This window comes from Lolium rigidum, chromosome 1 (assembly GCF_022539505.1).
Source record: "Lolium rigidum isolate FL_2022 chromosome 1, APGP_CSIRO_Lrig_0.1, whole genome shotgun sequence".
NCBI lineage: Eukaryota > Viridiplantae > Streptophyta > Magnoliopsida > Poales > Poaceae > Lolium > Lolium rigidum.
Genome location: NC_061508.1, coordinates 196,849,283 through 196,868,291, shown reverse-complemented (window position 1 = coordinate 196,868,291; position 19,009 = coordinate 196,849,283). Strand labels below are relative to the sequence as shown.

The 19,009-nt window shown below is 44.1% G+C and overlaps 2 protein-coding genes across 3 annotated transcripts; one reads left to right on the top strand and one right to left on the bottom strand.

Annotated features, from left to right (window-relative positions):
* Positions 1 to 4,015: 4,015 nt before the first annotated feature.
* On the top strand, positions 4,016 to 10,226 carry LOC124687516 (GTP-binding protein 4-like). 2 transcript variants are annotated; one of them, XM_047221295.1, is made up of 14 exons: positions 4,016 to 4,184; positions 4,580 to 4,701; positions 5,404 to 5,524; positions 5,634 to 5,698; positions 5,773 to 5,886; positions 6,085 to 6,159; positions 7,999 to 8,037; positions 8,187 to 8,258; positions 8,356 to 8,469; positions 8,657 to 8,728; positions 8,841 to 8,877; positions 9,292 to 9,404; positions 9,575 to 9,769; positions 9,889 to 10,226. In XM_047221295.1, exons 1-14 carry the CDS (start codon positions 4,034 to 4,036, stop codon positions 9,997 to 9,999), a joined length of 1,401 nt encoding a protein of 466 aa, XP_047077251.1. In that variant the 5' UTR covers positions 4,016 to 4,033; the 3' UTR covers positions 10,000 to 10,226. The 2 variants fall into 2 exon arrangements, with proteins under 2 accessions (XP_047077251.1, XP_047077259.1); XM_047221303.1 differs by having other exon boundaries at positions 9,838 to 9,954.
* Positions 10,227 to 10,868: 642 nt separating this feature from the next.
* LOC124682940 (stomatin-like protein 2, mitochondrial) lies at positions 10,869 to 16,009 on the bottom strand. The gene is made up of 8 exons (XM_047217537.1): positions 15,894 to 16,009; positions 15,556 to 15,802; positions 13,578 to 13,727; positions 12,671 to 12,821; positions 12,406 to 12,438; positions 11,949 to 12,040; positions 11,611 to 11,670; positions 10,869 to 11,528 (listed from the first exon to the last, which is right to left on the bottom strand). The coding sequence occupies exons 1-8, from the start codon at positions 16,007 to 16,009 to the stop codon at positions 11,292 to 11,294; spliced, it is 1,086 nt and encodes a 361-aa protein (XP_047073493.1). The 3' UTR covers positions 10,869 to 11,291.
* Positions 16,010 to 19,009: the final 3,000 nt, after the last annotated feature.

The following is a 19,009-nucleotide window of genomic DNA, read 5'->3' as shown; positions in this document are numbered from 1 at the left end:
GAGCGCCATAGGCCAGCCTAAGAGCATCTCTAGCGTATATGCTATCCCGCCATACCGCAAAACATGGATGGACTTAACTGCATTGAGTTTTTTGAGCGAGAAATGTGTCACGGTAGAACAGATCCCGTATAATTGTACCGTATATGTTATGTTGTATAGCTATACGGGATATGTTCTGCCGCGGCACAAGATATACCAAAAATGAGGGTTTTGCTCGCGGTCATAGTTTAGCCGTGTTCAACACAGAAATGCAAATTTAAAACAGAAATAGTTCGAATAGCAGTAATGTTTGACATAATAGTATAGTCACAACGAGGTAACATAGCATAGATGATAGATTATTGACACCGTGGCAATTCAAACCGGCGAAGAAGGAGCTTTCCCGTCACCATCCTCTTCACTGGCACCACCGTTGATCGACACAGCAACAAAGGCAGCAGCTGCAGCAGTTGTTGTAGCAGAAGAGACATGTCTTCTTGCTTTCTTTGCTTCTAAGATCTCTGTCCTTCAAGTATCCCATCATTCTTTTATGAGAGCATCTATTGTAGTTGGATCCATTATCATCACCTCGTTCTCCTCTTTTTTCTCCTCAAGCCGGATCTTTCTATCTTTTAAACGGAAGGCTCGAAATGCCGATTTTGAATTAACAAAACCATCAACCGGCTAGGAGGTACACCATGAGTTACAACACACACACGCAAAGCGCAAACCGAAAACCAACAACAAAAGAAAACACAAGAAACGCCACTAAGCACCGGGTTGAGGGAGCCATGTCTTCCGTTGCACCAGAGAGAGTGTGTCCTAGTCGACGCCAAAAAACCTACTACGCACCCAAGCAGCAGCCCAATGGGGACTCGACGACGGACCAGCAACCTAGCAGCGCTTGAGGATCCAAAGGAGGAGGGGTCTTACGGCGATGCCTCCAAGAAGGTACATGGCCCGCGAATGCGTCATCGTTGTCGGCAAAGACCGAGGTCCTGAAAAGCTTTCACCCAGATCCCGAACCACCACCCCCGAGCTCGGGCAAGGTCCAGCCCAGAAACACAACATCTTCCAATGGCATTGGGATACGCATACCGGCATGAACTCCGGCCAGACGCCAACCTAGCAACCCCCAAGGCACTAGGCGGGCCGTCAGCTACCAAAGCAAGGCCATGTATAAGGGGCCATGATGACGACGTGAGAGGGCTGGGACACCACCGAGAGATCAAAGGGAAACTTGCCTGAAGCGGGGCCACCAAGAGGAGCAAATTGAGTTGGAGGGATAGAATCCATCAGTTCGAACCGGGGGGATCATCATTGGGACACCTTCAACAAGGGAACGGCACCTGAAAGGTGACACCATCACCGACAATGGTGGGGCCATGCGTAGCTTTCGCTAAGATCCCACCGGGTCAAAATTTTGGTCGCCGTCGCGAGGACGTAGAGCAGACAGAACAGAGCTCGCTACCACACCTCCAACCTAAGCCACACTAAGACCTAGCCCCAACGATGAACGAAAATGCAACATCTGCACCAGCGCGGCCGTGAATGTCAGAGGGAAAGACCACATCCGTGAAAGCAGTTGTAGCCCAGGATGTGCTGCCTCCCACGGCGAGCATGCGCTGGCCTAGGGACCCTACCCTAAAAGAGCCAGCCAGCATCGGAAGCGCCATGCGAAAGACAGAGGGCCATCGACGCGAACGAGCGAAGAAGCCATTGGATCTATACTAACAAACCAAGCACAAACGCGTAGGAACAATGGAGGAATGGTGTTGGAGGGTGTCCAAACGCGGGCGCACAACGCACCCATAGACCACCCATGAACCGCAGAGCCCGATCGGGCCCGCCAGGTCCAGATCCAGCCATCAGGCCTAGATTTGGTCGCTTAACACACGAGCCCCACATCATTGCCGACATCCACGACCACCGCCATGTTCGAGGATCGCATCACCCACCCCGGTGGGATGGTGAACTGGTCGAGCCCTGCCAGGCTCAGATTAAGGCCCACAATCCCAGATCCAGCCAAACCCTAGCCGCCAGCAGCAGCCACCGGCGACCTACCGATGCACGAGGCGCCGCACCACCGGAAGCAACCCGGCGGCCAAAGTAGCAGAGTCGCGCAGGCCAGGGACCACCGCATCGCGCCGTCGTGCGGGAGCGACCCGCCCCGGCGAGCCTGCCCAACGTGCGGGAGGGAGCATCCAGAGACGCGCGCCGATGCGCCGCCGCCGCGATCGGAAGCCGGTCAGAGCACGACCCGAGGTCCAGCAGCTGGAGCAGCACCGCCGAACTGCGCCGCTGCCAGGTCAGGAACCGCCCTGTTGGTCCGCCTCGTGCGTGGGGAAGACCGCTGCGGCGGGGGAGGTTGTGATAGGGCAAAGATGATTGATCTTTCGATGAGGGTATGATAACGTCGATTTGTTGGTGGAGTTCATGCTTGACGATCCGACTACACGTGCAAAGCTCGTGCGCCAATGCAATCGCTAGGACGATCTCCGGGAGTTACTAATCTTGCGGATGCACGATCAGCCTGATCAACGAGGGTCTTAATTCCTACCTGAAATCAAGAACAAGTAAGAACTAATGATGCAATCAGAATATTGCGGATAAAAGATGAAAGCTTTATTGAATAAGGTGGGATTCTGAATAGTCGGTCTTGTTCTGGGCGTTGGCCTCAAAAGAAGTACACGAGAGTTGCAGCAATGGCTAACTTTTAGTCTAATCAAAATCTGAGTCTAAACGTGACAGCTATGGGGGTATTTAAAGGAGGAAAATGTGGGGTTTCGGCCAGCCATACGTATGGTGGCCGAACAAACCCTAGAAGGCCTTTCCCCCTTCAATACGGACTCTAAAACGTGGTTGACTTAATTCCTGCGAAAATGACATGGGCCTGGCCCAAAACTAAAGGTGACGCAGCACCATATTATGCTATGGACGAAATTATGAAGTGGGAAACTCTATATTTCGTCCATGTCTTCATCTCTTCTTATGGTGGCTTCAAAGTTCTAAAATCTCCACTTGCGACGTCCTCTTCAATCCTCAAATGCTTGCGGTCTCCTCCATGTGTGATCATGCTCCAATGCTTGTCCTCCCCATCCATGCTAGGTCCATCATTCCTAAGAGTAACAAACATATCTGATTTAGGCAGCATCATATTCTCACGTAGGTGAGGAATAGTTCCAAAAAATGAAAGTACCTGATAGTTAAGTTGTTTGGCACGAGCTCGAGTGATTGGTCCTTGTATTTGTGTGGTTGTAGGTACAGCGGTTGTATCAATAGATGGGATGTCCTCATCAGGTTGGGGGAGGGGACGCGGGCTTGAGAAGGGTGGGGCGACGGGAGCGAGCGCGTTCGATTGATCAATCCTTCTATCTTCAAAGGTGGACTTCCTCTTCTCGTCTTCTCGGATAGCTTCCCACTTCCTAATCTTGTCCCTATGCTTGCTCTCGGCCAACTCCTTCCTTGTCCCGAAACGGGTGACGGGTATGATCGGGGGCGATGGGTACGGATATAGAGTATCTCCATCCATACCCATACTCGCGGGTGCCATCCCTAGTTTGTGCTGCAACAATAAAGAGTTGATCACTGCAACTAGATATTTGTTTCTTCTTCTTTTTACTTTAGGGTTGTGTACATCTGTAGAGTATTTAAGACATTTCGTTGTTGCAGATGTATAACTAATATATTCGTGATGTTCATATACTTCCTTCTTCCCAATTTAGGATGCATATTAGTTTTGGTGAAAATCAAACTTCATAAAACTTAGTCAGCCATATATATAAATATATTAATTTTTATAATACTAAATATGAAAAAAAAAAATTATGATCGTTCTAAGAACATTGAGTTGATGTTGACCAAAACTAAAACTAATATGCATCTTAATATGGAAAGAGGAGGAAGTATTTCTTTATATCGATAAAACTGAAAACGAAACACTGTCCGTCCAGCAGCGGCACCGTTTTCAGCCAAACGACCGTGTACATGTACAGAATCCCATTTTTTTACCTTGTTTATCCCTTCGCGGCAACCAAAGCGAAGAGAGAGAGAGATGCGAGCAGCAGCAGGCGGCCGCGCCTTCCAGCTCCACCTCCTCTGCCCGCGCCGGCCATGGAGACCTCCTTCTTCTCCCAGCGCCGCAACCGCACCTCTCTCCCACTCTACTCGCGCGGGGTGCCTCCACCGACGTCACCCCTCCAGAGGTTAGTTCCTCCTCACCTCTCTTCAATCGCTGCTGCCGCTCGCCCACCCGCAAGATGTTCGGCCAAATTCCCGTAGCCTGTGTAGCACGTCTTTCGGTAGAGAAAGATACAGGCATGGTGTTGCGCCACTCTGTCGAATGTTTCGTAGCCCTAGGCTCCCTCTTGTTTATTTCTGTTTCAGGCTGCCATTCTTTGCACATGAACAGCCGAAGGCAAACAAAACGATTCATGGTTCACATTTTCTTCGTAATATGACCCCCCCCCCCCTGTAGATTTTTTATGGTAGGGATATCACTGCCCAGGGCTTCTCTGATTTGATATGCTTGTACAACTCTGCTGATGCGAGCATTTGTGCCAGTTCTTAATATGTCCTTATCGTTGTTCCTGCAACTCAGGTTTTTTGCCAACTCTGGAGCCGGGAGTTTCTACAGTCTACATGTTCCGCCGGGTCCATACTGCAACATCTAGTGTTTCCTTAGATGACAGGTCACAAGCAGGATTAACAGATGGTTCAAATGTACATTATTTTCCAATCATTCACCAATCACATCTTTTTTCTAATTTATTTCATGTTCCATATTCAGAGTTGCATTGTAGCATGCACTGCTGAAATTCAAACGGTACTTTTATGCATGTACTTACCTGTCGTTTGCATATTTCATACTTTTGTTGGCATCATTTTGAACCAATACTTTAGTATATGAAAGGTTGTCAAGGTACCTGCTTGCTATTCGGATTTTGGGAACATGATGTTATTAGGATCTAAACTAGATACATCAGGGCAGATTTTCTGCTCTGCTTACTGTTCAGGGTGTATGATAGGAGTGTAGCTATATCTTGGATGCTTAGAAGTGTGGCTGTTTTTTCACTTCCAACTTCCTAAGCATATCTAAGCTGCCTAGTTTACAAGAAACATAGCATATATAAGCTGCCTAGTTTACAAGAACCATGATATTGAACGCTTTACCTATGCTAAAGTACAAGAAGCTGGTTATTAGTTAATATAAACCTTCAGCGATGTGAAAATTGAGGTCCATTGTTTCCGGCGTAGTTAATTCTAGGCAGATAAAGAGCTGGCATGTGCTCCAGTGCAGTTCTCTAATTAAATCCTATGCAATTTCACAGTAGAAGATTTTCTTCTCATTCATTAGCATATTCTGTATATTTTCTACTGGATGCATCTCAAAATTCGTCTGTTTACTATTATATCTCTATTCAGGGAGATATTGTGCACAAGAGTGAGATGGTTGGTGCATTTCAAAAAATTCCGATGGTGATGCCTGCAACTGATATACTTATGTCAGCACAAAGGAAATCAAGAAATGTACCACCCACAAAGGGTATTCTTCCCTCTATTGCCCTTTATAGTAGCATTTTCCTCTGAGGCTATGACATATCACATAGTGTTCGATATCCCTAAGTTTGCTTTATGATCCATATGTTCTGCAGGTATAACAAACATTGCCAAGCGTGAACGGAACAAAGGAGCAAAACAACTTGATGCCTTAATGAAAGTAAATCCTCTGTGCTGTGTCCATGCCAATGCAAATAGTTCAATTGGCTTACCAAAAACTGTTTTCTGTTTCAGGAACTTTCTGTGCCACTGAGAACGTACACGGAGAACTTTCCTAGGAGGAGAGATTTGCATCCTTATGAGAGATCTCTAATTGAGTTGACTTTTGGGGAGGGATATTATGAAAAGGTAGGTTTCTTATATAACATGTCTCTTGGTTCTGAGTATAAGCGTCGGGCTCATGATTACTGAAACAGACTTCAAAATTAGCCTTGTTGCTAGCCCTAATGTTTTAAGTGTATATATCATGGAAGCTAGACATATTACTTTTTTGGGCTATTATGATGTTGTTGGTGTTGTTGTATGATGTTGGTACTGTGCTGACAGGTACTTGGACGAGTGGATGCTCTCAGAAAAAAGATAAATTCTGTTGGGAAGCAACATGCTTCTGTCTGCGCTAAGGTTAGTTTAGGTGCCAATTAGTTTATATAATGTCTAAGACCTTGTGGGTCTGCACCAACTTGATATACCAAATCTTGTCCTGTGACTCCTGTCTCTTACAACCCAAAAAAGCTAATGCGGTGCACTCAGATAAAGCACTGCTGACGTCCAGGAGTCACATAATGAAGCAGTGAATTACAACAGCAAGAGAACCAAATTGACAAAAGCGTAAGGGCTGTGCTTCGGTACACCCCCTTCTCAAAAGTTTGCGGTTTTTTATGCAGATCAACAGTTGTGATTAAAACTTACCCTTTTACTTATCAAGGGTAGTATAGTCATCTTAACCAAATGAAAATCTAATCTTTTAACTGTAAAAAAATATAATCCATGTGCCGTAAAAAAAGAATTGAATGATCAAGAATGAACGATCCCGAAATTTAATTTGTAAGCACCATATCTGTCTACACCTACACGTACATGCCTCCTTTAAATATGTCATTTGCCAAACTAATAGCCTCCTTCAAATATGTTATTCGTTGGTATTTACAGAAAAGATAAAAGATAGGCAAACCTGCAAATGTTCCGAGCTTCTTCGCTATGGCTGACTTCCTCGGGCTTGTCGGGCATATGGATTAAATGGGCTAACGAAGGGTTTGATTATGATGGGAAGCTAAAACCTCCTTGCTGAATTGATGCGAAGCATCGGATATATTAGAGAAAAGTTGATCTTCTCCCTTGAGGAGTTGCTTCTCCCCCATCATTTTCCTCTTTGGGATTCTTATCTTTTGTATCGGGATCCGAGATCCCTCTTCCAATCATCAATCTTATTTCAATCCACTTCCAAACTCTTATATTATCGGTACACTAGTGGTACCTCATTGGTATGTAATACCAAACTTTGCGTAGACTGTCTCACAATTTTTACTGTTGTATCCTGTTGATGCAGAACCTTAACCAGAATTCAGTAGGATCCTTTTGTCCAAAAACTTTGTTGCATACATACGTGGTCCGTGTACTGCTCATAAGAAAGTTGTGTATAGTAATACATATCGTTGGCCTCGTAATATTTAAGTATGATGTTCAACCGGGCATTGTTATGAACTGTCAACATTTAAGATCTTAAGAAATTCCGATGTACCCACGGAAGCAATCATAAAGGGCAAACAATTGATTGTTGATACTGTCTCAGTGGTCCGACATGAGCGGCCCATGAAACCACCTGGTAAAATCTGGTCGAAACCCCCTGATGGATGGGTTAAATTAACTGTTGATGGCTCGTTTGAAATGGAAGAAGGCACGGCAGGGTGTGGCATGGTGCTTAGAGGTGCCGATGGGAATATCATTGTTTCTGCATGTCGTTTTTTGCCGCGTTGTGTTGAAGCTGTTGAAGCGGAGCTGTGGGCTTGTAAGGAGGGCTTGGAGCTAGCCTTGGAACATAGTCCGTTACCTGTCATAGTGGAGTCGGATTGCTCCCAGGTCATTCGTGTTGCTTCAGAAAAATCACTAGATCGTTCACCGTTTCTAAACATCATTTCTGATATTAGGCTTTTATCTAATCAAGATAGATTGTGCAAGTTTGTAAAAGTAGACCGTTCAGAGGTTAGGATTAGTCACTGTCTCGCAAATCTTGCGAGGGCAGAGAAGAGAACTGTCGTTTGGCCCGGTTCAGGCCCTGATGTTGTCATTCAGGAACTTCAGCTTGAGCTATCTGTAATTCCTACTTCATAATAAAGGTCTATTTTTACCCGCAAAAAAAAAAAGTTCTTTTAACTACTTTGAAACCTTCCTAAGGTTTTTCTTTTAGCAAAGTAGTACATAGAACTTTTCAATTGATTCAGGATTTACATTTGACATTGACAGTCATTGACGAAGCGTGAAGCAGAGGAGCGACTCTGTGAGGTTTGTTTCAAAGCTTAAGCACATATAAATAATTCCTCCTAGATGCCTGCTCTGTCTTCTCTTTTTTTGTGTAAGTTTATAATTTGTTTATTTACGACTGTATTTTCTCTGTTTGATGTGTTAATTTGCTTCCATCTACTACTTTTCAGGGCCGGAAGGAACTTGAGGAAGTTTTCCAGCGTGGTCAGCATGCAGTTGAAGATTTAATAAATGTTGCAAAGGTACAATACATACTTTAACACTTAGTTAGGCTTCTGAGTTTTCTATTTTGTTCATTACATTTTTAAGCACTTCTGATTTATCAATGAGCTATTACAGGCTTTGCGTTCTATGCCAGTTGTTGATCCACATATACCAACGCTTTGTCTTGTTGGATCACCCAACGTGGGGAAATCATCATTAGTTCGCATATTATCAACCGGAAAACCCGAGGTGAGCATATCCCTGAATGTTTAGGATGTTTCTAGCGTGATCAGAATGCAATTGATTACTTTTAGCCCATGATTAGGATATCCTTTCTTTATTCTTAATCCAGTTGAGTACTTTTATAGCCTCGTTCTACTTGCATTTCTGTAATTCAATGCTATTCTGTTGTCTTGATCTACTGACCTTTCTGTAGGTCTGCAGCTACCCTTTCACAACAAGAGGCATTCTAATGGGTCATATTGTATCCAATCATGAACGTTTTCAGGTTCAAAAATATGCATTCCACTTCCTCTACTCTTAGATAAGTAAAATTGCAAAGTCGATTTCCTCCTTCCCATCGGAGATCTGATACCACTGAACAAGAAAAACATTTGCAGGTTACTGACACTCCGGGACTTCTTACGAGACATGACGGTCAGTCAGATTCCCCTTGAAGTAATTACTTGAGAAACCAGCTTTCATGGTTCTTCTGTAGTATTCTTCTGCTTGACAGAGGTTTACTATCCCCATGTGCTTTAATAAGATACGGGAAATTGGAACCTTGGTCGTTTGCATCTTTTGCAAACTCACATGAAATGTTGATAGATAATTCATAGCATATGTTCTGTAGTAAAGAAATCTATTCAGCACTAGGTCTGTATATAAAAGCCTTTCGAGATTCCAACTTGTTGGTATTACACATATGCATGCTACTCTGAAGGCTGGATCTTAATATGCTCTCCAAAGCATATTTTAGCAAAAATGTTATGGTCCGTGCTAGGAGTCAGTACAGCTATATTGTTCTGCCGTTCACATTCTTCTTAACCCTTTTGAATTTGGGATTGACAGATGACAGGAATAACATCGAGAAATTGACACTCGCTGTCCTTTCTTACTTACCAATTGCTGTCCTGTATGTTCACGATCTATCTGAAGACTGTGGGACTAAGGTGGCTGATCAGGTACATCTTATATTTACCTCTCCGGAGCTTTTGATGCTACTTATTTATGCCAACTTCCCAAGATCAAATGGATGGAGATCCTCAATCAAGCAATCAGTTCGGTCCAAGTCAGCAGTTTTGCATTCTCCTACTTCAGTGGTTCTAATAAAGACACATTTCTTCTTCTGTAGTACATCACATACAAGCATATAAAGGAACGATTCGGTGATCGCCTCTGGATCAACGTCATATCCAAATGCGATCTTCTGGACAAGGCCGTACCCTCCAACTTTGACTATGATGACGACGAAGTAAGGAGATACAGAATGTTTGGACCAGAAGACGCCATCCGAGTATCTGTGCAGAGCCAAGTTGGCACAGAAGAGGTTAGTGAAACTCTTGACAACCTCATTTTGAATCATCTGATTCTGCCGCTTATTCGCCTCTCTTATAGAAAGCCAAGAGTTTATCCAGACTGATGATCGTCCCTCTCTGCCTCTTCTAGCTAAAGGAAAGAGTGCATCATCTGCTAACCTCTCAGATGTCTCGGATCAAAGATGGCAAGAGCGAGGATGAAATTCAGGGAACAGATAGCACTGTCCGTCGGTTGACTTAGAGGCACAATCGCCATTTTGAGTGTTTATGTAAGAAAACCTGCACTCGATGCTAACGGTTGATATCTCCAACCGACCGCAATTGTGTAAACGGAGAGCAAGGGTTGGTAAGGTTTGACATCGCTTCTGCAATTTTGTAACAGGGGTACAAGTGTTGGTTTGGCATCGGTTACGCAAAAAGCTCTGGATTAACTTCAGTATTTTTTATAGAGAAAAATCACTGCTCGCATATGAAAAGTCTATTTTTACCTGCATATGAAAAGAGTCAGAGTATGGCAAAGTTCCAGCGCTGTTCTTTTTTGGACTGCCTTTTTTGTACTCCTTCCGAGCTCCAATCCATATTACTTGATGCTAAAATAGATGTATCTACAACTAAAATGTGTCTAGATATATCTGTATTAGTATCGAGTAATATGAATCGGAGCGAGTAGACACGCACCATCCATACACATATGCTGACGCAACTCCTGGTAGCACACTATGACACTAGAGACGGAGACTCGAGATATCCACTATATATTCTTGTTAAACGCGACACGTCATGCGTGTTGCTCCATTACCGTATGGAATCGTGCTCTCAACTCTACCACTTCACCCGAAATGTGGCTAGCTCCCAGTCAGTGCCTGCACCAACTGCTCCGGCCAATACTGTCACGTTCTGCTGTTTCTGTCCTCACCAGGGTTTGCTGAATCTTCTAATGTTTCATTACGTTATCTTAGTAATGAACATTACGTTGCTGCAACGAGCCAAGCGATGCCAAGATGCTATGCTAACTTGGGAAAGCTCTCTCGTAGCTTTGACTCCTAAAAAGCTAAGAATTGAGACAACCCTGGAATAAGACCTTTACCTAAAATAACAATAGAGCAGCTGTATTGAGGAAACAGACCTGGTTATGACAGAAGTTATCTTCCAAGCAGAACACAGAAATCAAAAGATGCAAAGAAACTTCGCCATCAGCTAGTTTCGTGAACGACAATCATTCATTTACAGAAAATACTTGCTGCTGATGAGAACGAAAGTAAGGGTTTAAAAAGTTCAGACTTAAACCCAAAGAAGCATTCATCCTAGGTCGTCAAAACCCTCAGTCGCCCAGCCTCCACACATTTGGCGCCCACATAACCAATGTCGTCTCAATTATCCTACTAAACCAACTCAACATCTCTTGAATCAACTGCCTAAGTTCGAAACCTCTAATGCTGCTAGTGTTTTCAGTGATACCCTCCCTATCTAACACCATCATTTGGGAAACGAACAGATGGGACAAAAAAGGGTTCCTTGAGGTACTTGAACTGATCAATTTTGGGGACTTCTGCCCCTCTGGAGCGAGAACCCGCTGCCATGGTCAGATTGCGCACCGAGAGGTGGCATCCCGCTGGTCACAGAAGTTTGGTCTGCTTCCTCAGCTGCTTCTTCCTGGGGCCTCCCTTCTTTTGGGCCGCTGGACTTGAAGATGTGCTTGTATATGTTCAGAGACTGGGCTATCATAGCTGATGGGTTGCCAGCATCACTTGGGAGGATCATGGTTGTCGTCTACATATAATAATATCACAATGTCAGTACTAAACACGCTAGGGATTTATGAAACAGGGAAACACAAATTCCAAAATCTCACATTCTTGGCCAGGGCAGCGAACGCTTTTATGTACTGTTCAGCGACTCTCAGGTTCGCAGCCTGAAAAGAGAGATTGAGCGAGAGAATGAATGAACATCACACCATGAACAGTAGAACTTTAAATAAGTAATGATTTGATGTACTCGCTCCGTCCATAAATAGATACCTTAGATTTGTGTAAATTTGGATGTATCTATACACTATACAGTGTCTACATACATCGAAATTTTGACAAATCTAAGACATCTATTTACAGACAGAGGTAGTATAACTTCTTCACCAAATGTAAAAGTGAATTGGAACACGATATTAATTTGAAAGCCAGCAAGTAAAGATACCTCAGTGCTGCCTTCTGCACTCATGGACTCAGAGACCATTCTGATCCCTTCAGCAGTAGCTTGTGACCTGGCAAGAATTGCTTCAGCCTCACCTGAAATTAATAAACACTCAAATGAGTTCCTAAGGTACAGGAATTCCCCTTTAGAAAAAAGGAATGCAAAACAAATGTTTCAAACTAGGAATCCACTCTTCAAAGCAGGAAAGATGATAAAAAAATGAACAAAGATCATGATGCATGATGCAAGCACAATGATGACAGAACAAAACAGAAGATGCATACTGAACAATTGTAAAGACATGTTAGGACAATTAACAGAGTTTGAGATGAAAGCAAGCAGGATAGTGGCAGAAGAAATACTGTAGAACAGAACGATACAAGCTGAACAAATATATGGACCAGCCTGTCAACATGAATGTGGGAAATTGTAAAGTTTTGAGAGAGCATATGCCACATACCCTTCGCTCGGTTAGCCTGATCCAGCATAGCACCTGGTAGAACCAACGGAAAGTGTTAAAAAAATCCATCACTATTATGTCATACAGGTTGAGATAAATCAGAGTAACCAAAGCATTTTGGATGAATTTAAGTAGGTTAAACAAATATTCCAAATATTCCAGCAAACAACCATTTCACCAAAAGAAAAGGATTATATGATACCACTATTCCAAATATTCCAGAAAATAACCATTTCACCAAAAAAAAAGGATTAGATGGTATCACCTTCGGATTCAAGAATCTGCGCCCTCTTCCTCCTTTCTGCCTCTGCCTGCATCTCCATAGCTTTTTTCACACCGATAGGAGGAGATATATCCCTGATCTCGTAACGGAGACACTTCAGCCCCCAATCCGACGCCGCCTCATTTATAGACATCTGCAACGAAACAAAAACAGAACATCAGATTACGATGAAACGAATTACATATAGTGAACAAGCACGCATGAACATCAGCAAGAATAAGTTGCTTATTGCTCTTTTGCTAGGATTATTACTGTAGGTTGACTACTTGTTAGGGGCATGAATTACAAATACAGCGACAGAACCACGTTAACAAACTAGTATGGAGAAACAAGTAAACAACTCATTGCTACTGCAGTTTTTGTCATTCATAAGCAGTGAACATGGCAGACAAACAATTGGTGTCATCAACAGAACATAAGGCAGCAAGCAAACTTCTTAGGAATTGTACAGTTGTTCTTCAGAAAGGAGCTCTACACACAGAAATTGTTCATATGAACCAACAGCGTTGTTGCTGAAACACAGATGCAATACACTTCTAATATTTACTTGTCACTTCTACTGTTACTGTATAAAGTGGGCTCTGAATTTACAACAGCTCTCCAGGTGTTTGAACTTCTATTTCATGTTTAAATTACTAGGCTGATTCCACCTAGCGTTGATTTTTCAATAAAACCAACATTTATTTTAACATCAGGAGAATGTAAACAACCATGCTTAAAATAGACCACCAATGCATAACAACTGAGGCAATAGACGATTGATTTCTTGGTATATTCATGAAATAGAGACTATGGCAATACAATTAATAAATGACAACACCACCATGTAATAACTATACTACAATTCTCGTTATACAGAAAGTAGAGAATAACGAATAGCTTTTCGTACCACAATCTTCACATTCAGTGTGTCCCTCTCCTCAAAGGTCTTGTCTAAGGTTATCTTTCCAAGCTCACTTCTCATGGTTGTCTGCGCAAGTTGGATGACTGCGAAAATAGGATTCTCCACGCCATAGGAAGCAAGGTAGGGATCAACAATCTGTGAAGTTCACAATATAGTTAAGGTTGGAAATAACACTCTGCAACAGCCTCTGATTACCAGAAGATTGACAGTTGAAATGCAAATCCCTAAACTGCTAAACATTTCGCCAATTAAATTATCATGAATTATTTATTAGTTACTTACAAGAGACATGTTAATCTTTTCTTTACAAAGTTAATTTAGTAAATTAGCAAATCCATCAACACCTCTGATTACTAATACTAAGATTAATGTAGAAATATGCTACTCCGTAAATAAAACCTAGTTGAGTGAAAAGAGACAACACATACATAACTATCCAAGCAGCTGATATCACCAACAGTATTTATCAAAACGTAGCAGACATGGTTACTAATTAGCAACAGTATTTTATGAAAACGTAGCAGACGGGGTTACAAACTTTTATCTCAGTTACCCCGTCAAAGACAAACAAGCTTGTTTACTTGCATGATCAAACAAACAATAACAAATCTCAAAGATTTAAAAACTAAACTGCAGTTACACCCTCCCAGTACTGTGCCAACCTGAAGCATTTAACAACATGTAATTAATATACCCAAGAGCGATCCCATGAGATCAAATGAAAATAAAATGAGGGTCATATTTACGAACACATAAAATCCATGCAACAGAGCTGTACCATCTATATATCCCTTAACCATCTAAACAGAATATGCCAAAATAAAGTATATATGCAATTGATGTGAAACACGCTTGAACATTGCAGCTGCAAGTCACCTAATTAAATTACAACTGTAGACAATAACAAATCCCAAAGATCAAAAATCTAAACTGCAGTTGAACTATTTTTCCCAGTACCATGCCAACCTGAACTGAAGCATTTAACAACATCTAATTAATATATCCAAGAGCGATCCCATGAAGATTAAATGAAAAGAAAATGAGGGTCATATTTACAAACACATAAAATCCATGCAACAGAGCTGTACCATCTATATATCCCTAAACCATCTAAACAGAATATGACAAAATAAAGTATATATGCAATTGATGTGGAACACTTGAACATTGCAGCTGCAAGTCACCTAATTAAATTACAACTGTATGCACCCTCTACCAATGAAACTCAGAAAGCAACATATCGCATAGCCTCTTCCATTCAACTTATCACTTTTGCAAATGCACATAACCCAAAATGACACAGACACCAAACACAATATGTAGGAATGATCCAAGTAATGTGCCAAAACTGAAAGAATGAATCAAGAGCTTGTGCAGCCACTGAAAATAAATAACAGAAGCAGTAAGGAACAAAATTGGTAAGTACTGTGCAACTAACTGGTTGTGCATGATGATTACGCTTTGCTAATGCTACAGTCGTGTATAGTGAGCCCATGCATTCATGACACTGAACATAGGCTATGGAATCTAAAGCCAAATCCAGTAAGAACTAGGGGCATGGTATATAAGCCCTACAGAAGTAGGAGAACAGCCTCACCAACAGCAAACAGGGTACCACAATAAACCGCAAAATCCCTATGCTCATAAATACCGGGAAAAAGGACAGCAAATGTAACATATCGAGTAACTAGAACTTCCAAAACTGGAGAGACAAACCTCTAACAAGTAACAGCAAAATACATCATCAGATCGAAGTTCTAAAAAAGGCATCACGGCACATGTTTCTAAGACCAGATGATCTGGTCCTAATTCAGCGCGATTGTGACTCATGACAACATTTCACACAGAACTTGCACCAAATCGCACAACAATTAACATACCCTCGACCACAGGAAGGCAGCAAACCAGAAACAAAGCAATGCAGCATGACGGGTGAGAAGGAAAAGGCAAGGAGGGGGTATACCTTGACGTAGAGGACGCCGTCGATCTGGATGGAGACGTTGTCCTTGGTGATGGCGGACTGGTCGGGGATGGGGATGGCCTCCTCCTTGAGGGAGTGGACGTAGGCGATGCGGTCGACGAGGGGTACGAGGCCGTGGATCCCGGAGCCGAGCGTCCTGAGGTACTTGCCGAAGCGCTCAATCACGAAGGCCTTCTTCTCCGGCACGATGCTGACGCCCCAGTTCACCGGCGTGCTCAGCGCGTCGAACCTGCAGCCGCAGCGTCAGAAGAAGAACCCTAGCAGGGCCCCGGGGGTGGAGTGGAGGAAGGGAGCGCGGCGCTAGGGTTTAAGGGCGTTACCGGGAGACCTCGTCGCGGGCGTAGTAGCGGGACATGGAGCGGGCGGCGCCGAACTGGCGGGGGAGGAGGAGGAGCTGCCGCGCGGGGGCGGCGGATCGCCGGAGGAGGGTCGCCATCGGCGTCGGCTGTGGGAGGGGAGGGGAGAAGCGGCGGTGGGGACTTGTGGCGAGGACCCCGGTAGAAGTGGAAATGGAAATAGAATGGGGATTTCCTGCGGTGATATAGGCGTGACGCTGTCCCGGGTCTTTTCCATTTCTTTTTCTCGTTTTATTTTCCCATTCGACCAACTTGTTTTGCAAGAAGAATGGACTTGCGCCCCAAGAAGAATGGTTTCGCTTTTGCACGGACGCAAGTTACGGGATAAGGCATCGTGTTAGTTGATCGAGTTTCTAGGGTTATAAATTTCAATGATTATAAATTTGAATTCACAATTAGGAATTCTAAATTTTGGTAGAAGTCGTTTGGAAGCCAGGTTTTCATTTCATTTGTAGCATTTTGAAATGAATACATTTACATTGTAATTTCAGAAATGGACACTTGTTTGGTTGCCACAGAAATTGTAAATGACAGTAGAATTTAATATTGAATTTGTTTGGTTGCCACAGGAATTGTGAATGACAGGTTTCAGCTCGGAATTGTGATTACGCATGGCATCATTTTGATGGATTTCCCAAATGAAATGATGGCCCAATTCTGTGGCAACCAAACAGCCCACCTATGAAATTTTAAAATGAATTCCAGGATTTCAGGCTTAAATAATGGATACCAAACGACCTCGTAAGGTAATTTCAGAATTCCTAGGACAAGAATATGATATTTTTTTTGAACAGGGAAAGGGTCCGAAGACCCTAGATGCTGCAATTAATAACTGGGCGGTGAGTACAAATTACCGAGAAGCCCCTACAGAACATGGGGATTCTGGATAAGAACTGAGATTTTATAGAAAAGACCCTAAAAAGATTCTAGAAAAAGCAATCCAGTCCTTCCAGGTCTGCACCGCATCTGATGGAGGTCACCGTCGAGTTGCTCTGCCACGGAACTGACACCGGCGCCGGGGACGAACCACTTGGTCCGGTGTCGGCTGGAGCGGCTGATCTTCCCATCGGACTTCTTGATCTCTGGGAAGTAGAGGTTGAGGAGGGTCACCTTTCTACCATAGTATGCAGAGGCAGGGCGGTGTGAGCCGCCGGCTTCGGTCCTCCGCTGAAGAGATCCTGGCGCAGCAGATACTCCCCGCCGACGCCAGCCACAGATCTCGGGCAAGAGATCTAGCAGCCAGCTCGCGGTAGCATCAACACCCTGATGAAGATCTGCCAACCAAAGCTTGTGCAAGAGCAGGATCTCCACGCCGCTCTCACCACCATGGTGAGAAGCATGCGAGATCTCCAGATCTTGAGTACAAACATCCGATCTGCAGAGGACAGTAGCCATGGCATCGAATCCGAGATTCAGTGTCATGGCCTCAAGCTTATTGAAGGGCTGAGGGAGGGAGAGCTTGGGCAGCAGCCGCCGGCACCATGCCGCAATCGCGTGCGAGATCTCCTTCACCGGTTGGTCGGCGCCGCCTGGGAGCACCGAGAGCACCGTAGCCGCCGGCATGACGCCATACTCCACGAGGGAAATATACTCTAGATATAAACTACTATATACAGGGGGTCGGGCTCCCCTCTCCCAGTCACTCCGGCCGGCGGAGCCGCCGGAGGAGAGAGAGTGGAGCCGGTGGAGAGCAGGGGACTCTCAAAAGAACTGTTCACAAGCGAGAGGGATGAGGGGGGAAATGAGCCCTTATCGCCTCCACAAGAATATGATTGAAGAATGCTTCAAGAACTGACAATTTCTATCCATCGGTGGGGTGGGTAGATGTAATCCCGATCCCGACAATCTTGAGCAAAAGGATAGGTCCAGAATAGATGAATCGAAGTATCCTCATCGTTACATTGCATAGTTGCACAAGAATATGACTGAAGTTGAAATTGTTTCCTCCCAAGCAAATCTTAAGACGGGTGGTCCAAATCTTAATACCGACCGTCCGTGGGGTCAAATGAGTTTTGTTTATTTGCCTTAGAAAAATCAGTTAGCAACAATCAATCAGTATCCATCCCTCTCATTGATCTACTAGGTGTCTTCATGTCAGTCTTGTGTTTCTCATTTGTTTTACATTTGGCCTATGATGGCTGTGAAATACATCATTTTTCCTCACGTTTAAACCCTTTGCTAAGTCAAGAAATTGACTACATATCTCTCTAAGTGTGTCACTAATGCAAAGATGTGCAATCTTTTCTCTATTTATATGGTGTTCAGGAAATCAAGTCTTAATGGCAAATAGACCAGCAATTACTAAAGAAAATCTCGTCACGTTTGCATCAAAGTCAACCAGAGGGTCAAAGTCGGTTCCAGGAGGAATAGAGGACATCGTTACGGGCAAGCCCCACCCGTACTGGGCTCCGGAGCATTCCCAAGGTCAAACCCTATAAGTTTCGTGAAGAGAGCCGGTCGAAAAGGAGAGTCATTCGTCGCCATACAGAACCACCATCCACCAGATTCATCTGCAACACTGATACGTCCCAAACGTATCTATAATTTCTTATGTTCCATGCTACTTTTATGGTGATACTCACATGTTTTATACACACTTAATGTCATATTTATGCATTTTCCGGCACTAACCTATTGACGAGATGCCGAAGAGCCAGTTGTTGTTTTCTGTTGTTTTTGGTTTCAGAAATCCTACAAAGGAAATATTCTCGGAATTGGACGAAATCAACGCCCAGGGTCTTATTTTTCCACGAAGCTTCTAGAAGACCGAGGGAGATACGAAGTGGGGCCACGGGGCGCCGACCCCATAGGCCGGCGCGGCCAAGGGTGGGGCCGCGCCGCCCTATGGTGTGGGGCCCCCGTGCCTCCACAGACCCTGCCCTTCCGCCTACTTAAAGCCTTCGTCGCGAAAACCCCAGTACCGAGAGCCACGATACGGAAAACCTTCCAGAGACTCCGCCGCCGCCAATCCCATCTCGGGGATTCAGAGATCGCCTCCGGCACCCTCGCCGGAGAGGGGAATCATCTCCCGGAGGTCTCTTCATCACCATGATCGCCTCCGATCGATGTGTGAGTAGTTC

What these genes read in the sequence shown, in the direction of transcription:
- LOC124687516 (XM_047221295.1), top strand. Translation starts at nt 4,034, where the DNA reads ATGCGAGCAGCAGCAGGCGGCCGCGCCTTCCAGCTCCACCTCCTCTGC. An exon ending in AACTTGATGCCTTAATGAAA is followed by an intron (nt 5,699 to 5,772) that starts GTAAATCCTCTG and finishes TTTCTGTTTCAG; the next exon opens with GAACTTTCTGTGCCACTGAG. An exon ending in TATCAACCGGAAAACCCGAG is followed by an intron (nt 8,470 to 8,656) that starts GTGAGCATATCC and finishes ACCTTTCTGTAG; the next exon opens with GTCTGCAGCTACCCTTTCAC.
- LOC124682940 (XM_047217537.1), bottom strand. Translation starts at nt 16,009, where the DNA reads ATGGCGACCCTCCTCCGGCGATCCGCCGCCCCCGCGCGGCAGCTCCTC. An exon ending in ACGGCGTCCTCTACGTCAAG is followed by an intron (nt 13,728 to 15,555) that starts GTATACCCCCTC and finishes TGAACTTCACAG; the next exon opens with ATTGTTGATCCCTACCTTGC. An exon ending in GTGCAGAAGGCAGCACTGAG is followed by an intron (nt 11,671 to 11,948) that starts GTATCTTTACTT and finishes CTCTCTTTTCAG; the next exon opens with GCTGCGAACCTGAGAGTCGC.